General features: G+C 32.9%; 4 protein-coding genes across 19 annotated transcripts in view; 3 read left to right on the top strand and 1 right to left on the bottom strand.

The window, feature by feature from the left end:
- Window positions 1-2,366, top strand: part of FER (tyrosine-protein kinase Fer) — a 49,223-nt gene extending 46,857 nt beyond the window's left edge. For all 6 annotated transcript variants that reach the window (XM_074139211.1, XM_074139210.1, XM_074139215.1 and 3 more), the window contains one exon: window positions 1,248-2,366. In XM_074139211.1, the coding sequence (XP_073995312.1) occupies window positions 1,248-1,390 (143 nt within the window). In that variant the 3' untranslated portion in view covers window positions 1,391-2,366. The remainder of the gene's footprint in view (window positions 1-1,247) is intronic.
- eIF2Balpha (eukaryotic translation initiation factor 2B subunit alpha) lies at window positions 2,276-6,393 on the bottom strand. Its single transcript, XM_074139227.1, has 9 exons — window positions 6,241-6,393; window positions 5,966-6,067; window positions 5,751-5,890; window positions 5,552-5,668; window positions 3,835-3,947; window positions 3,600-3,744; window positions 3,405-3,530; window positions 3,128-3,315; window positions 2,276-2,413 (listed from the first exon to the last, which is right to left on the bottom strand). Exons 1-8 carry the CDS (start codon window positions 6,251-6,253, stop codon window positions 3,166-3,168), a joined length of 906 nt encoding a protein of 301 aa, XP_073995328.1. The 5' UTR covers window positions 6,254-6,393; the 3' UTR covers window positions 2,276-2,413; window positions 3,128-3,165.
- A 285-nt stretch (window positions 6,394-6,678) lies between these two features.
- Window positions 6,679-14,648, top strand: LOC141459784 (xylulose kinase-like). 5 transcript variants are annotated; one of them, XM_074139221.1, is made up of 14 exons: window positions 6,679-6,831; window positions 6,950-7,154; window positions 7,267-7,349; window positions 7,540-7,687; window positions 7,843-8,022; window positions 8,283-8,384; window positions 8,466-8,597; window positions 8,701-8,854; window positions 9,128-9,272; window positions 10,070-10,185; window positions 11,221-11,394; window positions 13,216-13,313; window positions 13,567-13,704; window positions 13,780-14,648. In XM_074139221.1, exons 2-14 carry the CDS (start codon window positions 7,107-7,109, stop codon window positions 13,846-13,848), a joined length of 1,587 nt encoding a protein of 528 aa, XP_073995322.1. In that variant the 5' UTR covers window positions 6,679-6,831; window positions 6,950-7,106; the 3' UTR covers window positions 13,849-14,648. The 5 variants fall into 5 exon arrangements, with proteins under 5 accessions (XP_073995322.1, XP_073995318.1, XP_073995320.1 ...); XM_074139217.1 differs by having other exon boundaries at window positions 8,466-8,609; XM_074139219.1 differs by having other exon boundaries at window positions 6,719-6,831; window positions 6,937-7,154; window positions 8,466-8,609.
- A 2,178-nt stretch (window positions 14,649-16,826) lies between these two features.
- The window catches only part of Vha100-2 (V-type ATPase subunit a family protein Vha100-2), a 25,689-nt gene continuing 19,709 nt past the window's right edge, over window positions 16,827-22,806 (top strand). For 3 of the 7 annotated variants that reach the window (XM_074139208.1, XM_074139206.1, XM_074139203.1), the window contains exons 1-2: window positions 16,827-17,006; window positions 22,663-22,791. In XM_074139208.1, coding sequence (XP_073995309.1) covers window positions 22,675-22,791 — 117 coding nt within the window. In that variant the 5' untranslated portion in view covers window positions 16,827-17,006; window positions 22,663-22,674. Of the gene's footprint in view, window positions 17,007-20,093; window positions 20,246-22,662; window positions 22,792-22,806 lie in introns of those variants that run through there. The other 4 variants (XM_074139207.1, XM_074139205.1, XM_074139202.1 and 1 more) reach the window with 2 other exon arrangements.

The raw sequence follows: 22,806 nt of genomic DNA, 5'->3' as shown, positions 1-22,806 counted from the left end.
TTTTAGTGATAATAGTTAATGAGGTATAGAAGGTTGATGTTTGGAGGTTTAAAAATTCGCCCAAATTTCAAACGAAATTTTATGTGGATATAGCTTTTGTGGATCTTGATGTCTACAACTATCAAAAGGAAGTTTGCCTACTTAAGATAGGCCCCTTTTAACCTATTATCAATCATCTTCGCCTAATTTTGATTAAATGCGTGTCATTAAAGTGCTATCCTATTCTTACTCTGTTCAACAATAATTATTTATTTCTCTATTATAATTTACTGTGTTCTCTTTAATTGAGTACTTGTAGTTTTATTAATTTATTGGCTGTCCTAAAACTATGCATTTCTTTACCTACTTAATATTACATATATACAACATGGAAAAACACGCAGATTAAGAACGTAGTTGAAGAAAGCTATATTATTCAATATTAACTTTGATTAATAATTATTACCTATTATTATTAACGCTTGACTACTTCATAAAGTAACAATCATTTTAATTGAAGAATGAACTTAAACAGACGATTTTTATTTAAAAAATAAATAAATAAACAAAATCATTAAGTATGGTGGTGTAACCTTTTTTTTTAAAAGGTTTTGAAATCTTTAGCCTCATAATTGCTTTTATATTTTAATCTTTTTCTTTTTAAGCTGTGATTAATAGTTCGAGTATTATAGATTAATAGATATACGGTCAATCTTAGTTAAATGTTGTGCAACTTGAACTAATCTTTTGTATATGAAAATAGCCAGCATAATAAAGTCATCTAATAAATTCTAAAAAATATTAATGAAAAGTTAAAACAGTAAAATTAGGGAACAATGGGCATTTTGGATTGACTGCGTACCTTTCCCTTTTTGGTGGAACCACCCTTTATTACAATCTAAAACAGTAAAATTACACAAATGAAATCAATGAAGTATTAATAAAATATTGGGTACTTGCTAAGTTGTGTACCTTTTAGCGTTTAATCAACCCTTATTCTTTAAGTTTTTGTTAAAAATATTCGTTATAAATTGTTCCATTCTTTCATTTTGACCGGTTTCATACAGAGTCTCCATTAGCTTTGGATATAGAATTTGATTTCCACTTTTAAAGCTCGATCAGGCGAGCAACATAACAAATTTCTATTTTTTTTTTTCTAGCTACATATACAATAATTATAACTTCAAGAATACGAATATCCTGAAATGTTTACTAATTTTTTGTAAAGATCATAAAGTACAATAAAATCAACAGTTTTTATGTTGCAGGATATCGTATGCCGGCTCCTGAGGGAACACCTGAAGAAATGTATAGAGTAATGTTGCACTGCTGGGAATACCAACCAGAAAATCGTCCTCATTTCGATCAGATTTACTGCATAGTTGAAAATCTTAATTCATCCTACAGATAACCAATGTTACAGGGCAGTTTGCCATTTCAGGCTCAGTTCTCTAGCAAGCCTGTTGAAATTACTTTTTAAATAGACATGTAGTTTTTAACAGATACATACTCTTCAGAATTAGACAAGACTCTTAGTTTCTTATTTCCAATTTATGATCTCAAGATTTTTATTAGACTTTTTATATTGTTCCCAATTAGCTTACCCCGGTTCTTCCGCCCAGTTACTTCATTGATCGTCCCAAACCAAGAAAGTGATTTCTGTATCTTTTATATTATTATTGAAGTAAGAGCAGCTTCATATCAAGTTAGACACGCGGTCTTCTCTCCAGGAAAGCTTGTGCACTTTCAACAAAAACATATAACAATACAGAAACATTGAACCAGCCATACTTGTTACTTTCTTCCTACCCATTTCACTGTATTATGTTTTTTTTTTTTTAATTTTAAGTTAATTATAAATATTTAACCTTTTGTTGCACATTCTTTCTTTCCTTTTTTTTATTTTTTTGTGTGACAAGCTTTAAGAAGCTGGAATCAAACAGTTAAAATCATTTTATGGTGTAAAATTTATAACCTCTATATACCTAGCAATTATACATACATATGGTTACAAGTCTCGTAATAGTAATTCCTCTTCTTGTGCAGCTTACCAAGTTACTTTTGTGTACTAATGTGAACATAAGTTTGTTCAAAATAAAGAATCTGGACTTATTTAGGAAAATATTGAGTGCCATTTTAAGAGAAAGTTGTTTTCAATTGTATTAATTTATTTTATTCTTAATTTACGAGGCGCGTAAGGGTGCCCCAATGTAATTATTTCATTTTACATAAACTTTAATTAAATTATACACAAATAAGTAAGTATTGTAAATATATTTTAATTTAATATGTAAAATTAAGATTCCAAAAGTGCCACTTTATTTTTAAATTGCAAAGTGATAAAACAAAAAAATTATTTTGTACTAATAAAAACAGTAAAATGTTTACATTATGTGTTTTCTGAGATTTTTATCCAGCATTGCGGATCCAACATCTAGAAAGAAAATTGGGCGTTAATTGATAAACTATCAACATGAAATATTATTTTTCTGTTATCGCCTAATAATGGGTCAATTTTTGTAATAAATTTAGAGAAGGAAGTTCAAATTACAATCACTCTTTTGCATGCTATAGTGCTTAATCAGCAAGGAATACTTTAACATTAACCATGCAACCAAAATAATTATACATTTAATATAATGCTAAATTCAATTAATTAAAATAATTTAAAGAAATATGCACAAAAAATTAATAAAAAATTTATTAACCACCTATTCTGTAATGAGAAAATCTCTCATAATGGTTTAGCATCAACGTAGCGACTAACTTCAAAAGATAGTACGAATATGTTTTTTGAAAATACTCCTAGAATTGAATCAGCTGCAAGATCGAACAGGTAACTCATTTAAATTTACTAATGTAATAATCCATAGCTTAACTAGATTACCTAGCAACGCAGTTTTGGAAAAAATTGTAAGCACAATAAACATCAATGTTACGAGACCATCGTGAGATAGTCTTTGTGTAAACAGAAACTATTTTAAAGTAGCCACGTTTTTGGATTTAGAGGACCTCAAAACGAATATTTTTGATTAACACTCCATATTAACACAATGGTTATAATCTTTCTGATTAGTTTCTGTAAAATTAGCGTGTCACACCGTCTGGAAAGAGACAACCAGTGAAAACAACTTTAAATAATGCTTACTTGTAACGACAGCCAACAAAAATGCATGTCTTTTGTATTTATAAATATAATTTGATGAGCTCGTCGCTGACGGCTGAAGGAGTCAGAATACCGAGATCAGTGAAAAGTAATGAAATATAGGAAGGGGGAGTGTAATCCACCAGAGGATGTTCTTGGCTCAAATCTTTCTTTAAGGCACTCCATTTATACTGAAATATATTCAATGTTTAGGTTCGGTTTAGTGATGAATATATAACTAATAATAATAAAAAAAAAATTATAAATCAAATTAACATACTTTAAATTCGTCTGGCAGATCTCTTTGATTTAAAGGATATAATCTGGAGAATTTGAAACTTTCTGTTAATACATAAAAGGGTTTTTTCATTTCTCTAGCACAAAGTGCCATTGTGTAGCTGCCTACCTGCAAATTTATTTGCGAAATGAATTTAGGATTTATTTTAGGCAAAATTAGATTAATTGATTCTTTTACTTTGTTAATAACGCCTCCACTCTCCACCACACCTTCTGCACCGATCATTACAATATCCATCTGCTCCATTACATAACCGATCGCTGAATCTAGTATTACCGTGCAAGGAATATTCATCTTTCTCAGTTCCTCAGCCATTTCTTCCCTTGAAAACAAATAAACACAAATGGTGTCTTTGGACAAAATAATGATAAATGGAGCTCTAATACAACAAAATAGAGGAAATTGACCTTACCCGCTACTGTCTGGTGAAGATCTTGTCACGTACACATGAAACCTCTTATTTGATTTAGTCGCTTCTTTAAAAGTTTCATATACGACTCTAGACTTAGAATGAGTCAGTACTTTCTAGAAAACAAAAGAGCACATTGCTTGTTAGTGCAGCAACAATCAATTCATAAACTCACATTAAAATAAATAATTGCAAAATCAACAAATGTGCAACTAAATGAATAATTCTTGCTAAATGTTTACGGTAGATCCCAGATTATCGTAACTAGGTGATTGGGTCCAGGGGTGCTTCTTATTACCGAAAGGTTGGGGGAAATTAAATAAACAGTACGAGCAATTCTTTGAAACCTTTCATAGTAACAATAAGTTTTTTAAAATGTTTTATTTTAATGTGAGTAAAAAGGGGCTTGCAAAGCTTGCAATAGATATACAGGGTGTACTCAGAGGAGAAGTCGAAACTTCGGGAGATGATTCAGCATCTCAAAAGCCACAAAAAATATTCTATTCACTTGGCCCGATTCTCAATAGTGTCCAATGTATTTGCATTTTTAACTTTTGGATCTATATTCGCGTTTTCCACCATATAAACAGTCGTAACTCAAAATTCGTGTTCAGCCTTCCCACCGGCGCAGAGTTCGAGCTCTCTACAATAAACGCGTGCCCCTGCACTGATCCATCCATATAAACATGGAGTGAATCTTGTACGGGATATCGGACGTGGATGGTTTCTAGTGCCAAAGATCTCATTTCCCACATGGGGTCAGATCCTTAATTTTTGCTTGCACTTGATCTGCCCCATATGCAAGCGGCACATAGCTATTTTCTAAAGGCTGCCTTGCGCCTAGATCCAAGTCTCTTGACACCAAGACCTCATTCACTCTAACAGCAAAAGGCTTTTGCGTTTTTAGACGCTGTGCCGATGTTTCCTGCCTATTCCAATTTAGATGTTCAGTCTTTTTACTCTTTCAAAGATGCTAACTGCCGCTATTTTTCTTCTGATTCGGAGGGGTTCTAGGCCAGCTTGGATCTCAATAGCTACAATCGGTGTAGATTTTACAGTTCCTGTTATCAGTCTTAAAGCCCTATTTTAAACTAGATCTAACGTTTTCAATGAGTAATCTGACGCAGTCAGTAATATCTCATTCTCGTATTCCATGACAGGTCTGATTTAAGATTTATAGGTCCATGCCATGAGGTCCTGGTTTTCACCCCATTTAATTCCCGCCAGCCTCTTCAACAAGCCGAGCCTACCTTCTTCCTGTTGCGCTAGCTTCTCAATATAGTTCTTCCATCCAAGCTTACCGTCCATCTTAATGCCGAGATACGTGGCCGAGTCAGTTTGTGGCAGCACCACATTCAACTTCCTCCCTTTGCCTTTTCGTACAGAGACTGAGGAACTGAAACTCTGTTTTAGAGATGTTAACTTCAAATTTGGTTTCTGCAGACCATTCGCACAGAGACTCCATTGCCTTATTCTGGTACTACTCAATGACATCTATATGGCTACTGGTAGCCCAAATGACTAAATCGTCCGCGTGTAACAAAGTTGCACACCTGGAATAGCTTCCAGGTGTGCAACCACGTCGAAATTGTTTTTGTCTTTGATTAACGTTACTTGATGTTAGTAGTTATTTTCTTTCGCTCACTATTTTTGTCTAACTTTGTAGACCACGAATATACTATATATTCTGCAATATAAAAGTAGCAAATTGTTCACTTACCGAACCATCAACAATAAAAGAGGAACCCAGTTTGGCTACTTTCCCTCTGGCTTCTTTCAATTTGTTAAGAAAAACTTCTCCGCGATGTAACATTATTTTCTTACAATCTGCAAATGTCTACACATTCAAGAAGAAAACTTAAGATAAGTATGAAACTTTTGAAAATAATGCAACCACAAACTACTTAATATTCACTTGCCGAATAATCTAACGTAGCTAATGTAATAAACCTTAGAAAAAGTTCGGAGCCGGAGACAACTGCTGTAATAGGACAGTCAGTACTCCGCATAATTTTTACTGCTCTTTTCAATTTTGTCACAAGTTCTTGTATAGTTTCCGCTGTAACCACTCAAATAATTAATCACAAAATTCCATAGGAAAAATAACAAATTTCTATTTTTATTTTCAACTTACATTTGTCATGTTCCAAATATTTTAATAAAGTGCAAATAGCAGCTATGCCTGCAGAAACTTGCTTATCATTGGCCATGATATTACAGAAGAATGCTTCTATTTCTAAATCACAAATTAAGTTATTACTTTATACACGAAAATTTCTAGTTAAAAATTAGTAGAAATTTTATAAAGCTATCTATGCAAGTAAAATAAAATGGCAATTTTATGAAATTAAATTAAAAAAGACCAATCTACTGCTTATGAAGATTAAGTAATTTCAGATTCACGACTACCTTTATCATTCATGATGAACTATTCCATAAAACTGAATCTTAGAACTATTGAATAACAGTATGTTATGTGATTCTTAACTTAACCTTCTTCATATAAACTTCAGAGAATTTGATTACAATATCCGCGGTCATTATATCATCTGTTATCGATACATAAATATCGGACAGTGTTTTACTTTATTAGATTTATTATTCTTAAAAAAACTTTTTTGAGAATTAATTTCTTGTAACAAGGCAAAGTTGCTGATCTTTTTACCTAAATGTAACTTCTGTAGGCACTTGTACCTACTTTATCAATTTGTTTTCCATTTATTTTTAAAGTTTTTTTACAATTTTATTTTTGAAAAATTGAAGTATAAAAATTTTTAGCTGAACGTCTGTTGCAAGTGACTAGATACAGTAAAGAGACAAATAATCAAAAAGTAAGTTTTTCGATATACTGAATCTTGTCGGGGCGAAATTGTACTAAGTTTTAGGCACTTATGCAATATTGGTCATTTTGTTGTGCAGTAATGAAACCTCTCCTGGTATTCACTTTAGGTTCACTTTTGAAGAGAGAAATGCATAATTATTTTGAAGGTGCCCTCAACAGTATGTCTTCAAGAACAATTTAATACCCATATTCTTTAATATATATGTATATATTTTTTAAAGTTTGACTGTAAGAGGTATAATTTTTATTTTATTGAAATTTAGTTGTTATGTATAGGTAAATAATCTTTACAAAAAATTGATTTACTTTGGTGCCAAAGGAAGCACAACATGTGAAGTAAAATCAAGTTAAGCAGTGACAATTGATATGAAATTGTACACCAATTCATCATGCACTAATTTTTATTGTGATAATAACGAAATTTTATTACACGATGGTAACGAAGGATGCTTTTATTGGATTTGACTTCAGCACCCAACAGGTAAAGCACTTTTGTACAGAGAGCAATCTGTCTTAAAACTTACTTTTTCAAGGCATAGTATGGTCTTTTATTTTATGATAATGATATTCGGTTACTTTTTTTTTTTTTTTAGTTAAAAAGTGTTGTTATCAACAAAAAGCGGGAAATCATATACGATGCTGTTGTTGAATTTGATAGCGATCTTCCGGAGTTCAGGTAGGACAGTTCTATCAATTGTTCATTTTACTTAATTTTTCCTTTACATGTAATTCTTTCCAACTTCATTGTTTATATTGATCTTTAAACTCGTGAAAGGCGAGAGCTTTGTAACGGAGAGGTCAAATTTCACAAAATATAGATTCCCATTTATTTACATTTGTGATGATTTTTAAATTTTCGTTTGTAGAACACAAAAAGGAGTAGTCCATAGCGGTAAGAACACCGTCAATGCACCCGTCCTAATGTGGGTTAAGGCGCTAGACATGGTTCTTGAGAGATTAAGGATTTGCGGTGCTGATTTTTCAAAAGTTGCTGCTCTCTCGGGATGTGCACAGGTAATTCTCTGTTAATTTCTCTAATTTTATACAAGTGAGCTATTGCTTTCATGCGTTAGACTCGTTTAGTTAGCATCAGTATATTGTGATTTTAAAGTAGTTATCGATCAATTTTTTGTTCGAATGGTTGTTCTGAGAAAACGATTACATTTCAGCAACATGGCACGGTATACTGGGCCGTCGGTGCCCAAGATGTATTGAATTGCTTGACGTACAGCCATTTCCTTCACACTCAACTTGCATCCTGCTTTTCTATAAATAATTCTCCAGTATGGTTAGATACTAGTACGAAAATTCAGTGCGAAGCTTTAGAGAAAGGTGTCGGTGGTTCATTGGTTAGTATTTTTTAAAAATAGTATTAAGTATTGCATTAAATATAACTTGATAATGGAATAAAGTTTTGAAATGTTTTGTTGAGAAACGTAAAATTTGTGAAATATCGCTGGACCCTTTTGGGGGCCTTCATCTGGGTTCCTCTTTTTATTGTCCACAACAATCTTTCTCTTGTTTAAAACAAGAGGACATTGTCTGGAGGCACTTTTATTGTTCAAAGTGATTACAAAATTATGTTTACTGGTAAAGACATTTTTCCTAGGAGCTGGCCAAAGTGACAGGTTCTAGGGCTTATGAGAGATTTTCTGCCGCACAAATTTCTAAAATATGTCGTCTTAAACCAACAGCCTACAAAAACACCGAGGTTATTACTAATGTTAAATTTTTTGTTGTGGAAGATTAATTTTTTAATGGTACGTTAAGTGTATGATACAATCCAAAACAGAGAATATCGTTGGTGAGCAGCTTTGCATGTAGTCTGTTTCTTGGAAGATACGCACCTATTGACTACGCAGACGGTTCTGGCATGAATCTACTCGACATCACCACCAGAACCTGGTCGTCAAAGTGTATGGAGGTGGGCCATAACGTGAATATACTGTCATAACTTGCATGTCAACGTTCAAAGGACATAACTTGTTCTGATTAAATAATGACACAAGTTGTAAAATATTTTTCAGTTTACTGCTCCTGATTTAGGAGATAAACTTGGTGAACCAGTTCCAACTGCTACCTGCTTAGGGAACATTTCCAATTATTTTTGCGAAAGATTTGGTTTCAGTGAAGAGTGTAAAATATTTGCCTTTACAGGTGATAATCCGTCATCGCTGGCAGGTGAGAGTTTTTTTAGAATTTATTTCTCAAAAATTTTGTAATGTAATAGTTGCGTATTTATTGTTGGGGATGAGTGTTTCTTGGGAATTGGTTGTAAATATAAACTTTTTATTGAAAGATTCCCAGATTTTTTTCACGTGTGGCTTCCTTTTTTTATCCAGCAAAAGTGTTAATAAGCAGATGTGTGCTTCCGCCCTGCGTAGATGAACGTTAGGCCTCGCTTAAAAAAAAAAAAAAAAAAATAAGGATTGCTTTATTTTACTTATTGTTTAGGAATGAGTATTAGCGGCAATGATATTGGTATTAGTCTGGGCACTAGTGACACTCTGTTCGTGACTTTGTACCGGCCGGTACTTCTCTCAGAAGGTCATCTGCTTATTAGTCCCATATCGTGTGAAAAATTCATGGCCCTCATTTGGTAAGTTGAAGTTCCATTGCTTTATTTGTCATTATTGCGGATTTCTGTATAATTTTTAATGTTTACTGCATAATGTATCCCACTTCAGCTTTATTCACCCATGATCCCAAATTTTGGCCCTTTTCCAGAGTCGTACAGCTATGCTCTGGTCACGCTAACACCGTGTTCAATTTGTCAGGGTTTTGAAGCAAATTTGTGAATATTATTTCTCAAGAGGGAATGGATTAGCCATTTCTTTAGGGCTCTGAATGCACGGTACAAACCTCGCTTAACACTGATACCCTATCATCACTCAATACTCTATAGAATCTGCAAAGTTAGTTAATTGTGATTTGATTGATCATGCAACTAGCTGCATGAGTGTCTGCAGATATTACATTTAGCGAAATCTTAGGTAAAATTAAGTTTAGTCCAATATAAGTTTTCATGCGACCTATAATGGTACGGGGTAACTGTTTAAAGAACATAAACATAGTTGTCTAAAAATATGGAACTTCTGGTCTCCTTGACAATCCACAATTCAGGATTTTCGAACAGACAACCCTTTAGCCGCATCACATAAAAATTTAATGATACTATATTTCAAATATAATTTTCATCGGCACAAAAAATATATGATCCTGCAAATAATCCTGAAACTTTTCAGTGCGAAGTTCTGCATTTTAACTTAATACAAATTGGTAATCAGCAATGAATAGATTATAACTCAAGTATTAACCATTTTTACTTACATACAACTTCATCTTCATCTTAGATAATTATTTATCATTAATTAAAGCAATGGTTTACATTCGCAGTTATAAGAATGGTTCATTAAGTCGGGAGAGAATCAGTCAGATCTACACTGGCGGCAATTGGACAGAGTTCAACAAGTTGTTGGAAAGCACACCTCGAGGAAACTTTGGCTACATTGGTTAGATATTTTTTTTACTACTAACTCTTCATTCTACTACTCTACTCTTCATTGCTGTAATTGTGATTATATTACATAGCCAATAGTGAGTTTAAACAGCTTCATTAAATATTTCAAAAATAATTTGAGGTTTTCAAAATATTAATACAATGACACAGGGCAGTTAAAATTTCTTAATAATTTGGTCAGATACCTTTTATTAAACCTACTTTTGTTTAAAACTGTACCCTGACTAATTATATTATAAAATCTTTAAGCTATGATGGGCAGTGAGGGAGTCCGTTCTGAGAGATTATCTAGGTATTGTTTTCGGAACTTTATGGAACTCACGTACAACTATTGACCTAGGAATTGATCAGGAGAATTGAAAATCATCTCGTTTTTCTATGGGCTGGGAACATCTCTTTCTGATGCTAGCTTAATTAAATTTCATTTCAATGATAATTTAATTTTTTTTTTTTTTTTTAATTTGATGAATATTTAATTGTGATGAGTAAATAGATGTTTCGAGTTTTTGGGTCAAGCTGAACATATAATATTTATGGTTGGACATTCATTTTTCTAAAGTGAAGTTAATCGTACAATTACGTCCAGCTGGGAAGCGAACATCTTTAGTCATGGAAAAAAAATAATAATAATTTAATTGAGACCAAATACATATATGTTTGTCATTTTTTGTAAGAGCGATGATATTTCATTTGTTTGCTCATTACATATTTCCCAGAAAACAAGATACGACTATTTATGCTATTAAATGTGTCAGACAATGTATTTAATTGCTGAATATTTCCTACTGAGGACACATTAATATTTTTATTTTGTAAAATGACTTAAGTTAAAACTTATACTTAATTCATCATGAATACAACTAATTTTATAACCAGCAGTTTTTTTCTTTTTTTTTGCTTCCTGGAGTTTGTAGATCGCCATAACCAGCATTTTATTTTATGTAATTTATTTAGCAAATAATGTCAAAATCAACTTGTTACTTGCATATATGGTCGAAATTAAAATAACTTATACTGTATTTTTCAGGGCTGTACTATGACGTTGAAGAGATTGTCCCTAATTTAGAAGGAATCTATCGATATGACAGGGCTGATAATTCTATAGAAAAATTTCCCTCGGCAGAAATTGAAATCAGAGCATTGATTGAAGGGCAGTTTTTGGCGAAAAGAGCTATCATTGAAGATTTAAACATGAACATCGGTAAGCTTTACAGTAATTTCAAGTTAAGGAATTTTTCTTTACTCTAAACGAATTCTAGATTTTTAATATAATAACCGAAGTATTTTTAGCCTCCAAACAATTTTTTTTTTTTAATTTCATCAATACTCTTTTAGAACGTTAGTATCAGGGTCATAGAAAAATCTGGCAAATTCTGATTCCCCTAAGAGAATTTTAGTTGGGATTTATTAGAGTAAGAAAAATGTACTATCAATGCACATAGCCTCTACTGAGAATGCCCTTCGAAGTGGCAACAACAAGATGAAATGGAGAATCAACTCCGCTGAGGAACTAGGTCCTCGTTGCTCCCATTTTGCTTGATACCTTAGCAAATTGCAGGATTAGTAGGGGAAGCACTAACCAGAGGTCAGGCGAGAAATTTATAAGCAGCTACCGGGCTGAAGCCCGGCTAATGAGATGATCGCCTTTTCTCTGGCCTTTGTAGATTGAATAAACATACATTGCACTGGCTCAGAAGTTTTCGACCGAGGTAAATTTCTCATTAAGTAATCTTGAAAACTGGCAAAAACATCAGTCAGATATCCTAATAAAAATTAAAGATAGTTTTCGAGAGCAGTCTCTTAGGCAGGCCAGATGTACAGAACGCTTTCTTTTGTACAGGCACTGGTGGACTTAAGTTCTCAATTTGGACTGTTCTTTGGTGAAAATGCAAAAAAGTAAGTTGCTATTGAGTGATATGCGTTGGCTTTTTAAACTCAGAGGGGAATTATTACCCTCGAGTTGTGTCCCTTGGATTAAAAAAGCGGACCCTCAGAAGCTGCGTCCTCTTTGCTCCCAAAGTGTCCAAGAAGACCTTTTTCACTTCTTGATTGATTGTCCGATATTAACGGAGCTTCGATCTCAGTGTTTAGGGAAATCTAGTGTTACAGGTTATCACATAGTTAATCTTCCCGTTATTACTTTTGCCTGCAACTACAGATTAAAGCACTTCAATTGTTAATTTTCTTTAGTACATATATTTTCTTTGTCAGAGAAGAATTGAAAATCTTTTGGTATAACTTATTTTTTTATTTTTACTCTCCAAGTATCTTTTATTTTTTCATTTTATAATTGTATATTATCTCTTTTTCCTCTCTTTTCGTTCTCATTAGTGTATTAATATAACATTGTAATAAATATCTTAGTAATTCATTCTTCTGAATATATTTTTCACTTATTTTCTATAAGCAGCTACTCCAGCAGAAGGCACTGGCCATGCTGTTACCTTGTGCACTTGTCACTTTTGTAAAATTGTATTTATTAAAATAAAGGTTATAAACATACATCGCAAAGTCTGGGCGGATGACAGCCTAAGTAGGTTTTGTCAGTAAGAAGGTAAAACAGTACTGTACATATTGTACCAGTGTTGAAGGGCTAGTTTGGTTTAAAGTTCGGTTCTTCATTGAAGAAAAATTTACGCCTTCAAACTTTGCCCTGGTGCCTCTCACGGAACTTCTAAATGTAGTCAAACAGACATGGCTGGTGGGGTTGCTTTAATCAGTGGGTGTCACAATAAATTCTGTGCTCAAAGAGGTGGCGTAGACTTTTCGCCAATTTTCTTAGATATTATCTAATCATGCTTGATGTTAGACCTTTTTATGGATCTTCTGAATATGTCCGAAAATTTACGTCTCCATGCAAGAGGCCAGGAACCAGCCCTGGTCTAATTCTTGTATACTATGAGTACTTGTGAGCGAGTAATGCACCTTCTTTTCATGTAATAATTACGTCGAGATTTAATTTATACTTATACTTTTATACTGCTTTTTTTTTTGTTTTGTTTTTTTTTTTGTTTTGTTTTAGGGGAAAGTACAAAAGTTATTGTATCTGGAGGAGCTTCTGTAAATGAAACCATTCTACAGGTTATATCGGATATTTTTGCAGCCCCTGTTTACAAGTTGGTAAGTTTTTACGAACGTTTCTAAATTAAAAGATGAGATGGAATGAAATTTTAGGTACTTGCTGATTTTTCAACGTGACAATCACTGGACAGTGAGCTAGAAGAAGCTCCTGGATGAGAAAATCTAAGGGCTAGCAGTTGGGTTCTAACTGGGAGCTCGTCGTGGAAATCCAATTCGCTAAGCATTCAGCTAGTTGTCTCCTTTATTGTGTTTATTTTGATGCACTTGTGGGCATGTTCATTTCTTGTTGCAGAGGTATGCTCATTCCGCAGCCTTTGGTGCAGCCTACCGTGCAGCTAGTTGTTTGGAGAATTTAGTTGAAAACCTAGAAGAAGAAGAATATGACGCTAATCTTTTATTCGTGTGCAAGCCGTTTGAAGATTGTAAACAGGTAACTAAATGTTGAGTTTGTGCCAGATCAGGTTGTTTCTGACATTTTGAAGTTGATAATGTTTTTCTTTTCTAGATATACGATCCAATGGTAGCTCGATTTAGGCAAATCATACAGAATCTTCATCTTAAACGGAATCAGTGACTTGGATTTTTACATTTATTTCAGTCTATAAACATTCCTTTATTTTCTGCAATAAAATATATTTTTTATCTCCGTTTGTTGACTTCCTCTTTCGTTAGATGACAACAAAGAAGGCACTGTGTTGGCAGCCATTTAAAAAATCGCCCCAATCTGGTGGACTTTAAATATTCAGGAACGATAGTGGTATTTTAGTGCGTTACTTTAATATCTTATGTAACGAAAAGGAAATATGAATTTATAACTAAATGACACCAAACGGAATCTATCACAGAATGCTCTGCCAGCTCTGTGGAGTTGTTTACATAAATAGCAGCTTGCAACCCTACGATTTAGATGTAATTGTGAAGTTTAGAGGGGAATTTTAGTGAATAAATTTCAAACTTTTCATCCTGAGAAAAATGTACACTTGTTCTCTGTGCAACATAGAAGAATCGAAGAAGACCATTTCCTTGGTCGTTGCGCTCCTCTTCCAAAAAGTTGGGTGGATATTTCCAAAACAAAACTTGCTGTCAGCTCGGAAACGTTGGATGACTAAAATGAACCAATGGCAAATTTATTTGATTATCTTAATAATGCATTGATTTACAAGATATTTTTCTTAATCAATTTAATTATAAATTTCTAAAAGTATTGTTGATTTTGCATTTTTTTTTTTTAACTATTGCTCGATGGTGAGAAAACAATTTAGTTATTGTATTTTTTTAATATTTATTTATTTATTCATTTTCTCTTTGTATGAATTTTTAAATTTTAACTAATATGTTTTAATATAAAATAAAAATGTATTTCAAAGTGTAAAATGCAGTGTCATTTCAAATTATAGGTAATTAATTAACTTAGTACTCCTGATCCTGACAGCAGACAGCGTCTGCTCTAATACTTATTTTTTGGGATTTCTTGACGATTTCAAGAATAAACTATTTTTCTTTATATGATGAACTTCTCTAGTTTCACTGAATATCAGAAGGGCAACTCCATCCGTTCTATTTTATCAGGAGAGAGATTCAAGTGCAGTCTGCTTGCATAGATTATTGTTAAATTCCTAAAGAGGATTCCAACTTTCGGTTTAAAATAAGGGTAATTGAGATATCTGTTCAATTTTTTCTTGAATAAAAAAGGGTTATTCTCATTTAGGTTTCTTGACTTTGGTTAGCATTCGACATGTTTGGTTGAAAATAAATTTGTAGTTTTTTTACTTAGAATGTAATATAAATATTTGGTGCCAATGATCACAGTGTGTGCAAATTTATATATATATATATATATATTTATTTATTTAAAATAAATCAAATATTTGTTAAGTAGTCCTGGACGGGTTATCAAATGTGGATTGCGAATTTCTATTTATACCGAATTTAGTTTTTAATAAGGGAGAATTTCAAATTTTGCTAATAAATGATTGTTCACTGGGTAACTTCTCCCCTCAATTAGTGAGTTTGTAGTGGTCAGTTATTGTCATTGTTACTAATAGTGCATCTAGCGCTAGTGTAACTTAACAAATAAATAAAAAAAAAAAAATAATAAAAAAAATGATTGTTCTTTTGGTTTTACCTGGCTTGAATTGTATGCTTCATTTATAGGAAAGTACTTAAATTATTGATTTGAAACAAAGTAATGCCCATTTTACTAAAAATAAAAATGGGGTTTTAATTCATTTATTTCTATTAATTTCAAAGAAGTTTTAGTTGTTGAAACTTGCAATGTTTGTTTAATTTTAAAGTTATTTTTGCAATTTGAGAATTTTTTAGAGTTAATCTTGGGAAAAGTGATCGCATTTTAAAATTAGACTGCCAAGTTATAGAAATAAACATAAAAATGGGGTTTTAATTCATTTATTTCTATTAATTTCAAAGAAATTTTAGTTGTTGGAACTTGCAATGTTTGTTTAATTTTAAAGTTATTTTTACAATTTGAGCAGTTTTTAGAGTTAAAATTTATTATAGATTTGTTTGTGACTTAGTCTACGTGATTTTGTTTTTTCGTCTTTTGAGAACCGAGACATTTCAATGTAAAAGTATGTTATCTCTTTGTCATGGCAACAGTTTGCTAATGATATTACCACTCATTGTTAATAGTTAATTTATTACAGGTTTTATTTATATTTTATAATCGTATTTTTTTTTTGTAAATTCTTTTTTGCTCATAGGGAATGGTCCCACAATATTGATTGTGTGTAGCCAGTGTGGACGTGTTTTCTTACCCGTGCGGTTACGACCTGTCTTAGAGGTCGTTCGTAATAAAGCTTTCTTTCTAAGCGCATGTGGCCCGCTCTTATTATTTTTTAAAATCAGACTTAAGTGGCATTATAGAAACAAAGCCTTATTTTCGTAATTTAGAAAGACGTTGGAGGCCATGCTGATGTTTTTAGATTGACTGAAAATTTTCCCTATTGCCCAGTCGCCTTTTTAGTGGAATAGGTCCTTTTGTAAATAAACATAAGTTTAAACCAAAAGTAAAAGAGGCAGCTAATAACGACGTGTGTACAAGATGTATATTCATATCATTATATTTTTTTTGTGGTAGTGAATTTTGAAATTCATTGAATTTTGTAAATTGAAAATCTTCTTTTTCGGGTGCAATAGTTTCATCGCGCACTTGCTCATCAAACGGTTGGCCACATCGAGCTCTACTTTTTATAAAGATATCGATGTACAACCCTCTTTCTAGGAGCTTCTTACAGCTCACTGTCCGGCGATGGACAGTGTTGTCTGTAACGGGAGAACACTGTCCGGAGGCCGGCAGTGCACTGGAAAAAGCTCCGGGCGCCAATAACCTTAGATGCTGATGCGCCTTAAATCATTAAAAAAAAAAAATATCGATGTACAACATCGTTCTGGGGCTAATAGTCGATGAACAAAAAAATAAAAAATAATAACATCTAATAGATAACGTAAAAAGTATGGCTTGTGTGCGAGACCAGACCCCACCATACATTCCCTCTCCAATCATCTGGCCCTGCATTCTGCTGAGTACAGCCAGTACATTACACATTGCATGCGCACTATTGCTTACGGTTCTTTGGGCAAGTGGTCTATAACATACTCTAAAAATTCGAAAGTACAATATTCACATCTTCGAAGAACAAAATTGTGGATAAAATTTCAGGACAGAACTTTCCATATCAATGGCAAAGATTTAGTAACAACAATTATTTTCAAGTGAGTACACAATGTTATTAATCTTATCACAATTTTAAACAATCGAGTTCACATAGATAAGATAAAATTGTTGAGATTGTTTACCAGTTTATTTTATTTGAGGACTGATTTATTTTGTATTTTTTTGGCCCAGTCAAAAAAAAAATGTAAGACAAAAGTTTTTTCGTTGAGGAAAATTATTGCTTCTTTTTTAATCTGATTTTTTGATAAAAATGACCCTCATTTATCCTTTCATTAATTATTTACTTTTACAATAATTATAATAATTTATGACGTGATAAGTGATCAAATGCTGTATAGGTGAAATGTAAATTAGAGCTAAGCACCTTTGGAAAACAATATTATGTTGAAGTAAATTATGTATTATGAAGTATAGTTCAGTATGTAGGTGAATTAGTGTGCTAGCGACAAGTCATTTTATTCTTCTCTTTGGTTACTTGTGACTTTAAAGCTATCTCTAATTTCCGAGGTTCAGTTTCATTAACCCGTTGTAATTGTTAAAATTAATCTTCTCCCCGTTTGTTGAAAATTCTTAGTACAGTATCATTTTTATAGTAAAGTAATTTTCTCCTTAAAGTACGTTTTCTTAAACGTTTTTAACTTGAGCAAAAATTGAATTAATGACGAGTAGAAGATTCAATGTACAAAAATATAGTGAGTGCCTCTGTAGAGAGTGATTTAATAAAGTTCCTACATATTGGCTAGAACAGGGTGATAGCAATAAATTATGTAAAGAGACGATTGATTGTCGAGTCTACGCGTCATCTATGCTTCTTCAATTACTCACTTGAGCTCATTGATTTATTGATTGAAATAATTTTTTTCTTATTCATTTAAATTATCATATTATTTTTTATTATTCAGTTAATGAAATTAATTCAATTGCAATATAGTAGGGTGAAAATTCAATGTCAAAAAAAAAAAGCAATATATCGGATAACAATTTTTAGGTTTAAAGATTCCCATTTAATAATTAATGGTTTCTGAACATTACTAAGCGAGATATTCGGACTCCTTCTCTCCCGAGAATCTACAAATTCAGCATCCTGTATCTACCGGCCGTATGTTGGCGCTTCTGCCATATTTCTATGCTTTACGAATAGAAACGATGTTTTATTCTTTCAAAAAAACAAAATAAACTTTGTCAAATAAAAGTGACAGGTTTTTTATCTAGACTGTTAGTATCTGTATAAAGGAAGTGAGGTATAATTTTCATCTATGTGAGAGTGACGTCACAAGAATCTTAGTTATCTAATAAGAGACATGAAAGCATCAAATCTTCATGAATGAATCTTCAAAAAACGTTGGAAGTTCAATCTAAAATTTCGTACTGGTTCTGCTTAGTGACCCGTCCGAAAAAGTTGGCGGTAAAAAATTATTTTTTCCTTAATTGCACTATATCACGGGTTTACCACTTTTTAACATTTTCTCAAAAATGATGTAAAATTTTTCTTGACTACTTACTCTCATTGCACTAACATACTTTTAAACATTTTGTTTGAAACATTTTTTATAGAGAATTCAATTAAGGTCTAGGAAAGGCTTTCTGTGAACACATATATTTTCATATTTTGTTTGCACAAACGTAGACCGGGCACATGTACCTCTACGGTATTTACAATATGATATATAGAATAAGTGTTTTATATTGTTCGCTATTTTCGTTGTTTACCAGCCGGAACGTGGTTCTCATGGTTGTGTTTAGTCAGCCTTGGCGGGATGACAAAGTTCCAATTTAGAGACATGTCAGTTAGGGTGCTGCGAATTACAATTCTGCCGCCATCAGAAGTATAATATGGCTTATGTGTGAGAAGTAAGCTAATGAGGGCAAACAAATATAATAGATCTGTGTGTTTGGTAGAAAGTAATACAGCTGACGCTATGTAGTTCAAGGTGTGAACTGTTCACCACATAGTTACATCTCGTACAACTTTAATCGCATATTTTTTCGAGGATTTTCATAATGACGTAGATTCTCTCACACAAGCTTTTCTCTTTTTACTCTACTGCATTAAATGAAGGTATTGTTATAGTGCAGTTTTCCACTTTGTGTTTTCACCGGAAATAACAGATTGCCTCGAATTACATGTACAGGGTGACCAGAGTTATATGCTCCACCCTCTTTTTTTTAAGCGACGGGAAATTTCGAAAAAAATAAAAAACACTTATTTAATCATTTTTAGCCTAGTTTATTTTCTGTGATTGACTCATTTTTTTAAACCCCAATATCCCGATATACAGCATCCAACTTTTTTTTCAAATGGAACGTTATCTTTTTTTTTGCATATTTTTATAGTATTTGAGCTCCTAAAAAAACAAAAAAAAAATTTAATCGGTTAGGTTTTGCAAAAGTTATGGTAATTTAAAATATGAAAAACAAATTTCAGTTCGAAATTACATTACTTTTTTTTAAAGAAGCTATTCAAACGGGGTACCATCAACGGATAGCAAGCCAAAACTCTGGACTCCCACACTCGGTTTGTAGCAGCACTTATGGTAGCGAATTCAAGATCTCTCTAGACTAGGGTTACGATATCGTGTCATAATAGGTTTTGTCCTGACATTTAGAATTCGATTTAAATGAGTGGTGATTTTTGTGATATAAAGTAAATGCAGTTTATAAGGATGTATTTAATTTGAGAAGTTGATTAATTGAGACAGTTTAGGTTGACTCTTTTTTCTTTCTAATCTTCACCAGTTTCATTCCATTTCGGTAGGTCCTGTATAATTAATACAATTAGTGCGTGACGGAAATGGTTTGAAACTCTGGATCTTTCCGTTGAATAACTGTTTTATTGGCTTTCAACTGTTGACTGTAATGTAAAAGTGATATAGTGCCTACTATTTCAGGCAGCTTTACGTACATCAAATTTGGTGTCGCGAACGGAGTTGACTACCAAACATATTTTACTATAAATTTCTTATAACACCATTAAATAAAGTCCAAGGCCTTGATAAGGAATCAAACACATTTGCGGACCTCGCCTCTAACCGCTCAGCTACCGTGACGCCTAAACTTTGATAGTTTAGGAGACGTTGCTTTTTTGTAATGAATTAATATTTATTTTTATTTGGCCGTAAAAATAAATTCTGATGGAACTGTGCCCCTCCTAGTTACCTGAGTTCGTTATCTCTGTCCCCTACTTTTCACTGATAAGGGCAATGTCTTACCTCTGGGCTCATTAGACATTCCAGTCTAATAATCGACTACTTGGCAACGTTGACTTCAATACTCTCAGGTGAGTGTAGTTTAGCCGATTCCTGAAACTCAGGGTCAAACTGGCATCTGCTGTAATGGTGTCATAGACAGTCCAGCTGTGTCACGGAAACTCTCTCGCTTTCGAACAAGCAGCTCAGCCCTATTATAATGTAATTATTAGCGCAGCGGGGATTTACCCGAGGTGATTCCATTCGCAAGTGTTGCCATCGTGTTAAAACATTGTTTTACAAAAAATAAGTTTCTAGTCTGACTGTGTGTGGAACAGGGGTGAGAGTTCCCTTAAGTGATCTGTCGCCATATTTTATTATCTAACAGTTACTTGCTCTGATCTTAAGAATTAAAACATTTTTATAAAAATAGCAAAATGAATTAATGAATAAAATTAATAAAATAAATTAATGTAAGTGTTTAAGTTTTCTGTATGTGTTCTACATAGGTGTTGTTTTAGATTGGTCCAGTTGGATTTGTATTTTAGCAGAAAACATTGAGTCGATGTAGTTCCCTTGTGGGCATTTTTAGCAATCTACTCTCTAGGCCAAATATAATCTACTTGAAAGTTCCAAGAAATTTGTATTACTATGCCACCTTAGCATCATTATATCTATCCTATTCTGAAAGGGCTCCTGAGATCCGGAGCAGTTGGCCATCGTGTAAGTCAGGAATGTCAAACTCAATTAAACCACGGGCCACTTGGTACAACAGTCAAGATTCACATGGGCCACAACATATTTACAAATTTTTCCTTGATTTCCAATATCTGGATTTAAAGGCTGAGAACAGACTATCTTCATTAAGGTAGATAGATGTTTATCAGTCAATCTTGATCTGTATGCTGATTTATTTTATTTCATGGACGGAAATAGTTGCCGACATAAGTACTTACTCCAAAAATAACACAAACTTTTTACAGCAGTCATTTTTGGATATTTCTCAACTAAATAAGAATATAAATATTTTGGAAATACCTACTTCTACCTTCTTTTAACTCTTAACTTTTTTTAAACTCGTATGACTTCCAAACATCGCCGGAACTATGTCTGCACGTTTATATAAGCCCACAGGAAAGGCCCTGGGCCACGTGTACACTCGCCTTCAGTAGTTAACGGAAACTGGGAATCGTGTGTACGATGTTGCCTCGATCTCCTCTAAGCGCTATTTCCTTCGTAAAAACTTTTTATATTTTCATTTTATTTCACAACAACGTTGACCACAAGAAATGGCCTCGGGGGTCTCATGCGGCCCGCGGGCCACCAGTTTGACACACCTGGTGTAAGTGAATGATTAACTAGATGTATTAAAATAAGGAACATCATAGATGCGTATCGAAAATGATCTCGTTCACGGAAATGCTTGATTAGATGTCGAAACTTAATTTTGAGAACTACCAGGCTATCTTGATGAGTACTCTAACATGACAAACGATACCATTTAAACCACCTACACTCTCCTAGAGATAAGATAATATTGTTTATTAAATAGTTAAATTTATGATATTATTTAGTGTTTGCATATTTGCACTACTATTTGAAGATTTTTTCAACATTTTGGAACCAGCATACATACATATGTACATATTATATATATAATATGTAATACATATATATTATATATATGTATGTGTGTATGTCTAGTATATATGTATGCTTATGTATATATATAAAGCAGCAGCTTTAACGATTTTTTTTGAAAACTTAATGCACATGTGTGTTTGACTTCGGCTGCCAGGGCATAGCTTGCATTATCAGTGACGTCATTCGATATAAGAATCTGTTTCAGAAGGAAGAAAAGAATAACGTAAATTTCAGTCTTGATTTTTAGTCATGATTTCAGTCACTAAAACAATGAACAATACTAGAACCTGTCTTCAATCCATTTATATCGGCAACCACGTGATACTCCTTGCTATTCGTTTTTCTTGAATTTAAATTTATTATTGAAACCTTAAGCTTCATCTTACTCCATTTTGTTTGTAAAATTTAAAATTTCATCTCAACTTTATGGTTTGTGCAAACTTTATAAAAATTTAACAACCAGAGGGAACAAATACAACAGACGTGTGATTCCTCGTTGTTCCATGACTTAAACGTACGGGGAAATAAACCAAGTTTTTAGAAAGGTGTACAACGTGGTTGTACTGGTTTTCGTACAGTCGCCAAGTAAAATTCATTTGAACTTGGACATAAAGAATGTTAAAGTAGGTTTGAAAATATTTTCTGTGAACAATAATTTATTGAATGCGGTGGAAGCTCTGACTTTACACTTCCTTCAATAGAATTATTGAACAATATTGAAGTCAACTATTTATTTAGTTCAAATTATGAGTCAAGAGAAATTAATTATGCATATTGTGGTAGGAGGGTTTTGTCAGATTTTTAAAAATAAAAATGAGCTTCAGAGGATAACTATAAATTAAAAATATTTAATATTTGTTTTCAGGTAGAAGTGAAAATGGGCAGTTTGTTCAGAAGCGAGCAGATGTCTCTTTGTCAGCTGTTCATACAGCCAGAAGCTGCTTACGCTTCTGTCAATCTGCTTGGCGAGGAAGGCATCGTTCAGTTTAGAGATGTAAGTTTCTAGATT

Source organism: Rhodnius prolixus, unplaced genomic scaffold (genome assembly GCF_049639745.1).
Source record: "Rhodnius prolixus isolate KJV_2025 unplaced genomic scaffold, Rpr scaffold_23, whole genome shotgun sequence".
Lineage (NCBI taxonomy): Eukaryota > Metazoa > Arthropoda > Insecta > Hemiptera > Reduviidae > Rhodnius > Rhodnius prolixus.
Note: the sequence above shows the minus strand (reverse complement) of the source record. Positions and strands in the feature narration are given on the sequence as shown.

Excerpts from the sequence above, each read along its gene's own strand:
- eIF2Balpha (XM_074139227.1), bottom strand. Across the intron at positions 5,891-5,965 it reads ATATTTGGAACATGACAAAT|CGGAAACTATACAAGAACTT; the intron begins GTAAGTTGAAAA and ends GAGTGGTTACAG. Across the intron at positions 3,948-5,551 it reads CTTTTATTGTTGATGGTTCG|AAAGTACTGACTCATTCTAA; the intron begins GTAAGTGAACAA and ends TTTGTTTTCTAG.
- LOC141459784 (XM_074139217.1), top strand. The coding sequence starts at position 7,107 with ATGGTAACGAAGGATGCTTTTATTGGATTTGACTTCAGCACCCAACAG. Across the intron at positions 7,688-7,842 it reads CTCTCTCGGGATGTGCACAG|CAACATGGCACGGTATACTG; the intron begins GTAATTCTCTGT and ends ATTACATTTCAG. Across the intron at positions 10,186-11,220 it reads AGGAAACTTTGGCTACATTG|GGCTGTACTATGACGTTGAA; the intron begins GTTAGATATTTT and ends TGTATTTTTCAG.